Source organism: Elgaria multicarinata, chromosome 13 (assembly GCF_023053635.1).
Source record: "Elgaria multicarinata webbii isolate HBS135686 ecotype San Diego chromosome 13, rElgMul1.1.pri, whole genome shotgun sequence".
In the NCBI taxonomy this organism is placed as follows: domain Eukaryota; kingdom Metazoa; phylum Chordata; class Lepidosauria; order Squamata; family Anguidae; genus Elgaria; species Elgaria multicarinata.
In genome coordinates this window covers 21,976,964-21,990,551 of record NC_086183.1, presented here as the reverse complement: position 1 = coordinate 21,990,551, position 13,588 = coordinate 21,976,964, and the positions used below count along the sequence as shown (strand labels likewise).

The window sequence follows — 13,588 nt, the reverse complement described above, 5'->3', positions numbered from 1 at the left end:
CCAACTTCAAACTATATCATCTGTAGGGATATCCATTGCTGGGAAATCTGGCCCTTTTAGGGATTGCTGATTTCTGCAGCACCCCTGACTTGACTTTCATTTGAAAGCTCAGCCACATTGTTGTTGTTTCGCAATCCACAAAACTGCAGGAAATGAACCTAAGTCGGGGGGGGGGGGGCGGGTTGCTGATGAAAGCTGGGTGAACTCCATCCCCTGGACGGATTCCTCTGACATCCCTATTCAACTTCAAAACTATGAGCTGATTAGGAAAACCTGCTGTCTAGTGGCTGACCATGGTACTGCAGATTGCAAACACAGACACACGTTAAAATTAGTGTATGCCTTTTAAAAACAAAATCAGTACAAGGTGCACATCCCCAGCATCCCCTTAGTAAGTTTTAGAAGTCTAGGTTTCATGGTTTTGCATGATGGTGCTGACAGACAGGTGGACATCTTCTATTTTGATGATGATGCCGATGCCTTAAGTTTACTAGGCAATGAACAAATATTTTTTTAAAAAAAACAATCTCCACTTGCAGGCTTATAATACACTAGACATGATACAGCAGAAATAACAGATAGTGAGAGAAGAAGGAAATGAGCAACAATCAAGTACTAGATATTCAGTGTTACATAAACCTTGCATAATGATTTAATGGCCACCAGGGGGGAACAGCAGTGGGAGAAAAGGTTGGCCAATACAAATGGGAGTTGAGCCCAGTTGAGCCGGGACAGGGATCCTTGAAGACTCACCTCCACCTCTGCCATCGCCAGGCAGAATGACTGTTGACAGATGAGAGTTCAAGAGACGAGGAATGAGGTCCACGTTTCTGAAGGACCTTAAGCAAGACATCCTCAATGCCTCCTGTCATACCCCTCCCCTTGGGATGCCTTCCCTGAGGCTATGGGTATGTATGTTCTGTGCAAAAGAGGGGTCTCTCCTTACACTTCAACCCTCACACCCAGTTCAAAGTACGCTGTTTTCCCCACTAGGCTTGACTACTCCCTTAAAACCGCTGCCACCAAATGACCTTTATTTAATACCTTTGGTCTCACTGAGAGACTACCTATAATGAAAAAATCCACACTGTATGCTGTGATCAAAAGAACTTATAATTTATTAATTGCATAAGATAACGAAGCTGTATTTGTGTGTTCAATAAAAGCTCTGAAATGAACGATTCACTTATTCCTAGCCTAATCTAATTCCTCCCTTTATTTTATTTATTTTATTTATTTATTTATTGCACTTATATACCGCTCCCATAGCCGGGACTCTCTGGGTGGTTTACAGAAATTCTAAAATTAAGATAAAAACGAGTATACAAAATTTAAAATTCTAAAACACAGAACATACACACATAAAGCATTAAAAACTGTTAAAAAAAACTAAACGTGTGGGTGATTAAGATGTGCCGCCATATGCCTGGGCAAAGAGGAAAGTTTTAACCTGGCACCGGAAAGATAGCAGCATTGGTGCCAGGCGAGCCTCGTCAGGGAGATCAGTCCATAGTCTGGGGGCCACCACCGAAAAGGCCCTGTCCTTCGTTGCCACACTCCAGGCCTCTCTCTATATCTACTGATATAGATCTATTGATCTGTATCTACTATATCCCAGAACAACAGATTGTCCCTGAACTTTCTAGCTCTGAACCCCAACTGTTTTAACTAACTGATTCACCCCTACATAAATAACCCTATGCACTCCACGCTCTCCACCAATCATACGCCAGCGCATCAATGTCCCATTCACTCCCTCTCCCCACTCTTGCCTTAACTAACTTACCATATTAACTCTGTACAAAGTAGGGTGACCAACTGTCAGGATTTCCCCGGATTTGTCCTGGTTTTTGTTCTTTCCATCGTGTCAGGGGGGATTTTCTATAATTTTCAATAATGTCCTGGAATGACACACCTTCCTCTTTTTTTTTTCCAGTTCCAAAAATCCATTTAATATATAGTCCTCAAATAGAGGACATATCAGATATTAAACTGATAAGAACAGATACTACACTTGATCTTAGCCAAAAGGCCGAGAAGCAATACACCTTCCTCTTTAAGGCTGCCATTAGCATGGCAGGAGGGAATGACATGCTTTCTTGAGGCACATCATTCCCCCACCCCGAGCTCCAATTGAGGTCTTAAAGGGGAAAGTGGGTCATTCGTGGACATTATAGAAAAGGCCCCAATTGGAGTGGATGGTGGTGGTGCAGAATGAAATCCTTTCCCCTCCTCCACTCCAATCGGGTTCTTTAAGGTAGTGGGGGAATAACGTACTTTCTGCAGGCCTCAGAAAGCTGCTTCCCCATACACACACACTAGGTGTCCTCTTTTTTGGTTTCCCAAGTATGGTCACCCTAGTATAAAGGACATAAGCAATATGATCATAAATATATGCACCAACCTGTACCAAAACTCACATTACATAGCCGAACATCATACACACACTCTCACGGTGCACCTGCCTTTTCACTACTATTATCATCAGCTCCTCCTCTTTCTCATCATTCCTATGCATTGCTTGCTTGACAGGCAGGCAGCCAGTGAGCATATAGCCAATAGCATCTGCTGCTCCTCCTTCTCACCACCACCATTGTCTGGGCAGGAGTGAGAGGCAGGTTGCCATGGGGAAGAGGAGAAGCAAGTCCAGTGGGTTCTTGCCAGGGGCCCCCTGCTGAAGTGTGGAACAACGGCACATTCCCAACCGTGCCGACCCTTGACACTGCCCCTGCAAGGAACCAAATTACAATTGTGGAAAGTGTGAGAGTAAGGGTTGCCTAGCCAAACAGTACACACACACACACACACACACACACACACACACACACACATCACACCCATATTTGTACAGAAGTCAACTGATCTGGGAGCGTTTTTCAAGGAGCAACCCAGAAATGTAGTGGAGAGTCTGTTCCGAGGGTGGATCGCAGACTTGAAATGACTGGATGATGCAAATGCCTTATGTATAGATGAGACAGCATTCTCCGCTCCCCGCATGGGATCAGAAGGAGGATGGGAGGTCAGAGCAATGCAGGAATTCAGCTGCCATGCCTGTGGCTGGATACTTTGGGCTCCTGCAAACCTTTCATCTTTTCATTCTGTTTCGTTTCTTTTATCCCATCATGCTAGCATGATCAGGCAAGCCATTTGAGAATGGAAGGTACAGATCAATGATAAGCTAATCTCTGCTGAGAGATTCTGTTATGTTCATTGGTGTATAAATGTTACAAATAAATAAAACTGAGCAGGGGGTTGGAATCGATGGCCCTTCCAAATCTACTATGCTATGATTCTATGATTTAAATAAATAAATGTTGCCAACCACGTCTCTCACACCAATGGGTGCTTCCAGACAGGTCCCTAATGCTAGCAATCAAAAAGGTGTACTCTGTCTTTCCATCCATAAAAGAGATTTTGTGATGGGAAGACAGAGAAATAGTAGTGCAGGGGGGAACCTGAGAGGGTTGCAAATAGAAAGGGACATCTGAGCACCCCCCATAAGATTCAGGAGGGGCAGTGGTACATCCCATTTCCACATCAGTTTAATTAATTTTAAAAAATGCACAAAGCTGCATACACAATTTTGTGTGTATTTCTCCTAATACATGCATTTTGCATGCAATACAATGCATTGTTAACAATATTTTCCCTAAAATGCATGTTTTCGTGCAAATGTTTTACTGGGAGAACTCTGTCGCAAATTTGGGGGCGTGAATTTCAGAGGTTAGTAGAAGTTCAGTTTGTGGCGCAGGTTCGAGAGTGCAAAATTAGGTCAGGTTTGTAGTAAAATGTAAACTAAACACATTTCTCTCCCCTCCCTGCTTGCAATGTCCATTTTTGCCTTCGGATCGTACGTGCTGCTGAATACACACCAGAGAATTCAATGCATGGTGGAGAGCTCTTTTAACTGCTAAACCCCATCCGAAATGTGCCCCTCCCTGTAGAAGAAATTGCAGTATCATGATTTGCAAGTCTAACATTTCAAGTGAAGTCAATCTGAATGCAAATTGTAAGGTGCTGCCCTCTTGAGGGTTCAGGGGAAATAACTGCACCAGTCAGAGAAAAAGCAACCTTGTAATATTCGGTCCCCACTCGTTTCTCTGCCCAGTAACTTCGGAAAGCAGAATGCTGGACCAATCAGGCCAGGGTTCTTCTCATGATCGTATGTTTTCAGAGAGGCAGCATAGAGCAACGTTTGTACTGTGCACACACAGCAACCCCAGTCTCATTTCCAAAGGATTTATTGGACATTTTTGTGATAGAAATCACAGAGGTCAGTTTTACGACTCAACTGGTTACATTTGTACATTTGAAAGGAAGCAAATCACAAGTCAGTTTATGTTTTACACACAAGCAATTATTTGATTAAAAGGCAGAAGGAGAATCTTCAAAGATTGACCAGTTTTGGCAAAGTTGGCTGGTTCTATTGTCTGTTAACCCATATTTTCCTATAAGAAGATGAGGCTTTTCACTAGCAAACTAATTGTTACTAGGTTCTGCCATCAGCATTCCCAGACAGGAATTTGCTCAGCTCCCCCTCAACCACTCCCCACATCATGTCAGCAGTAAATATGTCAAGGGATGCCAAATTGGAATCCATATACCGGCGTCCGTACCACTAGTATTTCTACTGGGTTGTAACCAATCAGTCCAACAGAGCAGAAATGAATGGGATATCAGTTAGACTAACATTGGCTATAACCCACTGCTATTGCATTTTACAGGTGTCATTGGACTGCAACTCCCATCATCCACAGCCATTGTGATAGGAGTTGTAGACCAGCAGCCAGGCACAAGCAGGCTGATTGGCCTAGATAGCAAGAGCCAATTTTGCCAAATCGGGATCAAGGAAAGACGAGAACTAAAGGGTCCATTGAGCCAGCCTTCAACTCTCCAAAACCACAGCCATTCTCCTCCTCTTTCCCAGCTGGAAAACCCCCAAAATGTCAGGCTTCAGGTGACCTGGTGCCCCCCACTGAATCCCTCCCACCACACATCATTCTGTGATATAAGAAGTGCTGGGTTTGGTTGCGTCTAGTGTAGATGCTGCTGATGAGAGATGGATGAGAAGGGATTTCATGTATGTTTTCCAATCATGTTGATGTAATTGTTCTTTTCATCTGTAGAAAGATGGAAGGATTTACCATTAGGCCTGAAAGAGGCTATGTGGGGTGAAGATCACAGAAAGTTGACACCTGACTGTTATTAACCGGCTGGGTTAGGCAGTGATTAGATCTGGGACTAGGACCGATGAGACCAGGGTTCAAATCCCCACTTGACCATGAAGCTCAACATGTGAGAGATGATTGAGAGATGATCCCTCTGCCTACCCTAAAATGGTTGATGGGGAGGTTCTGTATATAGCCTTGAGCTCCTTGCAATAAAGGTGGGATATCTGTAAATAAAAATTACCTTTCCATAGAACATAGCCCATGCGACCATAGCAACTATTATATTGTCATCTCTCTTCCAAAGACCTGCTTCTGCATCTCACACGTATCTCCATAAAGGATCCCACTGTTTCACTTGTCTCACTTTTCACTGAGACCAGCTTCCCGAGGGTGTCTCACTTACCCATTCAAAACATAGGACTCATCTACACCAAGCAGGATATTCCAGTATGAAAGTGGTATGAAAGCGGTATATAAACCACAGGAGCCACACTACTGCTTTATAGGGGTACTGACTGAAGTGCACTGCAGGATCTACACTACTGCTTTATAGTGGTAATGAAGTACACTGACAATTGGTGGGGCCCATCACACAACTACACCAAGCAGGATATAACACTATGAAAGTGGTATGAAAGCAGTATATGGTATGTGTCAATGGGACCCAACAGTTATCAGTGTACTTCAATACCACTATACAGCAGTAGGGTGGCTCCTGCCTGGTGTAGATGAGCCCATAGTCTAACTGTTTTAGTTGTTCAGATAGTTTAATGAATTAGCATGAGCTTTCATGAGTTACCCATTCCTGGCTGGCTGGGAATTGCTGGGAGTAGTTGGACTTCTTTTCTGTCTAAACATGCATAGAATTTTGCCCTTAAACAGGTAGGTAGATCTGCAGCAAGCATTCCATTTTTTTTAAAGCAACAGTTACAAACCACAAAGTGCACTAAGAGTCTTTATAAAGTGCATACGAACCATAGTCTCTATTGAGTCCCAGATTAACACAATCAAATTTATTTATCATCTCTTTTTCCACAATCTTACCCATGTCACTCTGTTTTCTGCCTTTCGGGCGAATGCAGTAATACACAGGGATGAGGAGGAGCATGGTGAGAAAAAGATCTGCAGCGACAATTCCAAGCATGATGGTTGGAGTGATGTAGTAACAGTCTTCATAATTCCCTATATATGAGAGGAAGGGAAACCAGCCCTGAATGCAACCAGCTTCTGTGGTCATGTACAAGTCGAAGTGCAGTGCCCCCAGAGCACAGACAGAGGGCACTGTATCACCATTTGCTACCAAGTTGTCCCTAATATCATATGAGGCTTGTCCCTGCGTGAGTAGAACTGGGCTAAATTTTCTCAGAAGAGATTATTATTATTTTTTCCGTAAAATTGTCCCAGAATTTTCTTTTTCCAGCCCCAACCCATAAAACAGAGCCATTTTCGTGAAACATTCAATGAATATTCGCTGCCTTGTGTGCGGGGGTGGGGGTGGGTCACATTTTTCCCATAATGTCCCAGAACGAAAATCATCTCCAGGACGTTGTGATGGCTACCAACACCAACACAAAAACTCCAGTGTTGCCATTGTTGCCACTTATAGTGACAGGGCTGGGGTGGGGGGTGGAATTGGGAAAAAACCTGCTAATGCTGTGTCCACACCCAATGTGCCACTGTAGGACTCCCCCCACGCCAATATTCATTGAGATGCCCCCCCCCACAATTTTGCCAGCCTTACAAATCAGGCAGAGAATGCTTGGGGGGGGGGCATTTGTGCTCAGGCCTAGAGCATCTTTGAGAAAGCAGCTGTCACATTCATGACACAGAAGTCCACTTAAGAGTTGCCAGTTGTCATGTCAAGGGAATTTCGGCAGGCTGGCATTTACAAGGATGCAAAAAGGTGATTGCAAGGGGTGGTAGGAGGAGCCAGCACCCTGCTGAAATAACCTCTTCTTTAACAGCGGTTAAAGATACAGGAGCCCTATGCTCTGGACACCCCATACATCAATTTTCATAGACTAAAAATGGTATGTGGGACGCATCATGGGCTCCAACAGTTGCCATTGCACTTCAATACCGTTATAAAGCAGTAGTGTAGATCCTGCCCATCTCTGTCCTCTGGCAGTATGTGTGTGTCAGTGCGTGTCAACATAGGAAGCTGCTGTATAATGAGCCCAGACCATTGGTCCATCTGGCCCAGTATTGTCAACACTGGCTGGCAGTGGATCACCAAGGTTTCAGGCAAGATTTCTTCCTAGCCCTACCTGGAGATGCCAAGGATCGGACCTCGGACCTTCTGCATGTGAAGCACGTCTTCAACCACTGAGTTTCGGTCCCTCCCATGTCCATGCATGTGTAGAGGAGTTCCATCCAAAGAAGTGGCACTTGAGCAAGCAACTTCCTCTTCTCTCTCTCTCTCTCTCTCTCTCTCTCTCTCTCTCTCTCTCTCTCTCTGTGTGTGTGTGTGTGTGTGTGTGTGTGTGTGTGTGTGTGAGAGAGAGAGAGAGAGAGAGAGAGAGTCTTTTGTTTACGGCCAACTGAAACAGAGAGCTGGTGCATAGCAGGGCTCATGACAAATAGCGCTGGAATATTTGCTCAAATGCAAAACGAGATGAATCATCCCAATTCAAAAAAACATTCGACTTCAATGCAAATTCCCCAGTGGACCTCGAATGTTGTAGGACGGTGGTGGGGAGGAGGGAGCACATGGGTTTTGAAGTGTGAATTCAAAAATAAATGCTGTTATTTTTCACATGCATGGCAAGACCAGCCCAAGACATCTGCCGCCTGAAAGAGAAGATGGCGCTCCCTCCCGTTCCACTCATGGAAGCTGACCGGAGTGGTGGTAGAATCCTACTTCGACACTGGTGATGGGACAGCATCCTCTGACTCACCTGAGGGCAGCGGACTCACTTAGGGAGAGCAGGACAGGCTGCCTGGAAGATACATCTCTGTCCTCCAGGGCTGGCCCAACCATTAGGCAGAGTGAAGCAGTCACCTTAGGTGGCAGTTGCTGGGAGGTGGCGACAAGGTGTTGGTGCCTCCCAGCAACCCCTAAGTTAGCCTGATGCCTTCGGGGGCAGTGGAGGACGCTGCCCCATCATCAGTGTCAAAGACAGATTAATTTGCCAGGCCAGGCCACTTTTGTACCTGGAATGGGAAAGGGGTGCCATCTTGTTCTTTGCTTGGATCAGCCCTGCTGTCCTTCCACAGAAGGGAACAGCCAGGGGATTCCACCACTGGTTCCTCTGCATCACCCAGCATCTGGTGCCTGAGGCCACTGCTTCACTCCACCTAATGGAAGGGCCATCCCTGAGGCAAGGACAGACCAAAAGATAGATCAGTACTACCATATTTGGGAATCATTCATTGAAAATGGGTTTGTTTTCAAGCAATCGCATGGTGTGTTCTAGATCGGCTGAAATTCCTCACCTGTTTGCTCAGCAGCTGTGCTTCCTGTAAGTGATGAGGGGGGGAGAAGAGGACAAATATATTACTTCAGACAGACATCATCACAGAAGAAACCCTTCCCACAACAGAAGCCCCTCGCCTCCGTCTTCCCTAAGAAACCCAGAAGGTTCTCTCAAAGGCTACATACAGATCAGAGACCGGCAACCCACTTCCTGTAGGTTGCATGCACCCCCCTGCCATCCCCCCCTGCAGCCACTGCAGCAGCCCCCCCCCCAATGCACCCCAAACTTACATTTAAAACCAAAACCAAAGAGCAAAGTAGTTTGGAAACAAGATACATGTGTCCATTTTTATCACTATTTAACACTATGGAGTGGTTTGCAACAGGATTTTGATAGCAAACGAATGTGTAGGGGGGGGTTAATTTATTTTTATAAATAAATTCATTCTCTTCCTCTCATTGTAGTCCATGGGGTGGGGGAAGGTCTGGAGGTGTGAAAAGGGCCCTTGGATCTTCTGCAGCTGGGCACCCTTAGTACAGATTATTATTATTATTATTATTATTATTATTATTATTATTATTATTATTATTATTATTATTATTATTATTATTATTATTCTGTAGCTGCAGATGCTGTGAGATTTCATTTGGTCCACATTTCAAAGCGAGCAAATCCGATCCACAACTCCTGGATAAAGGTGGTGATTGGAACTCATTCATCCTTCGGATAAATATCTGAAATATAGGGGGTGGGGGCAGACATTTTGCTGGCTGAGGGCAAAGAACAAGATGGTGCCCACTCCCATTCCATATACAAAAGTCAACTGGACTAGTAGATGAATCTTACTTCAATAGTGTCATGTCTAACCCTACTGCCCCTGTTTTGGGAGAAGGTGTTTCAGGTAATCAATCAGAATCAGATCCAGAACTAGAAGACGCAGTGCCAGACACCAGCCAGCCTGTAGCAGTGGGGGAGGAAGCTCTCACAGGCTCTTCACCAGCTGGGAGTCAGCCCTCTCCAGAGCTTATCTCTTCAAGGCCAAATCCTACACACTCAGTGGGAAGTGAGGTTTCTTCCAGAGGTGAGCGTCCTGAAAAGCTAGCTGATGCTAGGGTCCACCGGAAGCTGAAATGTACGGCACGAAAAGAAGGAGTGAGAAAGTCGGTTCGATTACGCCAGAACCTACCACCGCACCAGATGGTAAGAAATTATGGGCATTTTGAGAAGTAGCTGCTGCTGCTTCTTGGACAAACAATTGTCTTGCTTAGTTTGCATAATTTTGCCTGGTGGGACATTTCCAAGAGTTTAGACTCTATTCAGGTAGAAGAGATGTTTATTGCTTAATAAAGAGCTTTGTAGATTACTTAGCAAGCCTCGTCATTTACCTCCTATCGAAAGTAAGAGCATTCTGGGAAACATGACAAATAGTGGGGATGGAACATCTTTCTCCACTGCATCTGAAGGCAGCAGAATAGCTTGGTGGGGAGGTGGAGTGCAAGGTAAGTCATGTCTGCCACCTGAAGCGACTGCCTCACCCTGCCTTATGGTAGGGGCAGCCCCTGGGTGGGGGACATTTGGGGTACTGGACTGCGTGAAGACAAGAACAGAGGCCATGTGGTTCCACTGCAGGTCACTTTCCTATCAGCTGCTGCTACTTCCTCTTACAACACCATCTTGTAGGCCCACCCCACCCCCCTTCCTCTCACCGGACACACAGAAACTCAGAATTTGCTGCCATCAGTTTCAGTTCCTCTGAGATGCAGGCAAGCCCTTTAAGGAAACAGCTTTGAAAAGGGGCCCCCTTCCCTCCACCCCATAACTTAGGCCCATATCCTTTTTGCTAATCTCAGGTTTACACAACCAAACCAATGCAAAGAAGATATCACATATAACAGCAACAGCAACAACAATGCTTAGCATGTATGTAACTTTTCTTGAGTATTCAAAATTGTTCCTCTGCATTGTCCCAAGAGAGCTGGGATAGCCTAGCTTTTAGGGAGCTGAGCTTAAATGGAGACACCAGGGTAGGCTTGATTTTTGTTGATTTTCAGCCAGTCATGCTTTCTCTCTCATATATATATATATATATATATATATATATATATATATAGTAGAGGCTGGTGGCTTCAATTTTATTGGGGCTGTGAATCCATTCTGGGTGTTGGTCAGAACCACCCAGAACTCTAACAGAGCTATCCATGGTGCTGAACCCATTTGGGGGATAGGGTTGAACATCCTGGATAGCTCCTCTAGAGTTCTGTCTCCACCAAAATTGGAGCCCCCAGCCTCCACTGAGCAAAGCCACCGGCCACGTCCTATCTGAGGCTGCCTTATTATACTGAGTCATACTGTCGGTCCATCTAGCTCCATCCATCCTATTCCAGCTGGATCTCCACTCCAAGGACTTCAGCAGAGGACTTTCCAAGCTCTGTTAACTAAGATCCTTTCAGTGGGTTCCAATGTTGGGTCCCCGGATTCAGTCAGTCATCAACCCCCCTCATCCTCAGCCAGCCTGGCCATTGGTTGGAAGTGATGGAAGTTGCAGTTCAATAACATCTGGGGAGCCGCCATCGGAAACCACTGTTCTAACTGGAAATGCCAGAGATTGAACCTGGAACCCTCCTGCGTGAGCAAAGCCATGTGCTCAAACAATTAGCTCCACCCCTCCCTGGATGAACAAGCCCACCCATTTTCCATTTGGAAGTAGAGTGACATTGATGAACTAGCTCTCCAATGAAGAGCAAACCAAGTGGGGATGGCGAGGGAGTGTTTCTGTGGAAGTGTTGTAAAGCAGGGGTGGAGATCTTCTTTCAGTTCAAGGTCCGAATCCTATTTCAAATATGGTCATATTCCCATATTGGGTGGGGCTAAAGTCAAAAGGGATGCAGCCAAAACCACCAGCATCTTTTTTCTGCCCTTGCAAAAGAGGCATTGTTTTTTCGGGCTCTTTTGCAGAGAGGGGGAAAAATTTGGAGAATTTTTCTCCTTGGGGAGGGGGACAGCATTTCCGAATATCTTTTAAATCTGTAGCCTGTTGTTTAGGGGTCTTCTATCTATTTTTGTTTTTATGTGAGGGTAAAAAAGAACATCCCCATCACTTGGAGAAGCCTGGCAGTTCTTCCTGAATGCCTCTTGCAGACCATGTGACCTTGCCCTCTCCAATAGGCATTCAAGAAGATCTCCTGGGCACCTGTAAATGCCGGGGGTGTTTTTTTAAAAATAAAAAATAGAAAGAAGACCCCTCAAAACTTCTTACACTTAAAAAGGTATGTAGAAACCCTGTCTCCCTCCCCAAGGAGAAAATTCACAACTTTCCCAGCCTCTTTCATCAGAGTTTTCATTTTCCCTTCACTCACCCCACGAAATGCCAAAAATGGAATAATTGAAATTTTTGGCACAGCACTAATTGGGAGAGGTATTTCAATCATTTAGAACAGAAGGGGGAAATGCACAGAAGTCAGGAAACCATCATGGGGGCAGTAATTAAAGTCAAAGGAGTGGGCCAGACATGGCCTACTGAGGACACACACCCCGAGAGCCAGATCAAGATCCCCAAAAGGACCAGGTTTGGCCTCCCAAGCCTGAGGTTCTCAACCTATCGTGTTTCTCAAACACCTCCTGCCTTCTTGGGAGACAAATGACAAGGCCTGCTAAGTAATCCACAAAGCTTTATTCAAGCAATAAACTTCTCTTCCTGCCTGAAGAGAGTCTACTGTCTTGGAACTTTCCCCTAGGCAAAACTATGCTAAGTGAGACAATTGTCTGTTCAAGAAGAATGGGAAGCCCTTTCCCAAGACGCGTTAACTTCAGAGAGACTAGTTCTGAGGCACCACCAGCTGGTGAAGAGCCTGTGAGAGCTTTTTCCCCCCACTGGTACAGGCTGGCCTGTGTCTGACGCTGACTCCTCTACTTCAGAGTCTGATTCTGATTGATTACCTGAAACACCTTCTTCCAAACTAGGTGGAACAGGGCTAGACATGACACTACCCCTTTCCTAGAGCCATAGACATACAAATCTGTGAAGAAGGGGGCCTGAAGTTCACATTCCAACCTACTGGAAAACACTGGAAAGCAAACTCACCCATACAGAGGCAGACAATGGAAACAGCAAAGGCCCACATGGCAGTGATGACGGTTTTCTGAGCTTGGCCTCTGGATGCAGCACGTAGATATGAGGATCTGCAAAGAGGTTGCCTCACCCTCCGACGCCCGAGCAGGATGTGGGATGACATCGGGAGTCACACGGCAGCTCCAGCGGCCACAGGGCAGGCTGGCCCCCCTCTGCAACTGCATTCTACTGACTTCCCCAGAATTGCAAGACTCCTCCTTCTGCTGGGCCCAGAGTAGCGTGTTTCTTTGCTGTTCCTTTTGAATCGATTTTCCAAAGGCAAACAGCCCAAAAGACGAGGAAATTAGATCAAGTTTGGAACTCTTACTGCCGCAGTTATTGCAGTGCCCTGGAATAGGGGGGTGGGAACTGAGAAGGTACTTCAATGGGGCAGAGTGAATGGAGGTTGGACTTGATGGCCTTATAGGCCCCTTCCAACTGTACTATTCTACAATTTTATGAATCTATGAGCCCCATGAGGTGGGAGGAGTAGTGCAAGTACAGCAGGGGCTGACACCCCATTCACTTCATCCCATTCTGCCCCCTCCGTAACAAAATTTGTTTTTCCTTAAACATCAGGAATATTTGCACAGGTTTTTTTGGACTGAAAAATATATGCAACTTCAATGGCTGGGAAAATGAAGGGGCAAATTGCACACATGCATTAAATGCTCCATTACTGCAGTTGTGCAAATTTCCAAACCATTTATTCCCTTCCATTTACTTAACAGTCCCCCCAAAATGTGCAAATTTTCCCAACCCTCTAAAAAAGCCTTAGAGGGTGGCAGAACGAGATGGAGCAAATGGGGCACCAGCAGTACTTATACACACACACACACACACACACATACACACACACACGTGGCCCGATTCACTTCATCCTGTGCAACCTC

The 13,588-nt window shown here is 45.5% G+C and overlaps 1 protein-coding gene and 1 pseudogene across 1 annotated transcript; both read right to left on the bottom strand.

Moving 5' to 3' along the window:
• Positions 1–1,925: 1,925 nt before the first annotated feature.
• Positions 1,926–2,044, bottom strand: LOC134408530 (U2 spliceosomal RNA; annotated as a pseudogene).
• Positions 2,045–4,235: 2,191 nt separating this feature from the next.
• LOC134407733 (hematopoietic cell signal transducer-like) lies at positions 4,236–12,772 on the bottom strand. The gene is made up of 4 exons (XM_063139657.1): positions 12,669–12,772; positions 8,607–8,630; positions 6,216–6,353; positions 4,236–5,120 (listed from the first exon to the last, which is right to left on the bottom strand). The coding sequence occupies exons 1-4, from the start codon at positions 12,706–12,708 to the stop codon at positions 5,077–5,079; spliced, it is 246 nt and encodes an 81-aa protein (XP_062995727.1). The 5' UTR covers positions 12,709–12,772; the 3' UTR covers positions 4,236–5,076.
• Positions 12,773–13,588: the final 816 nt, after the last annotated feature.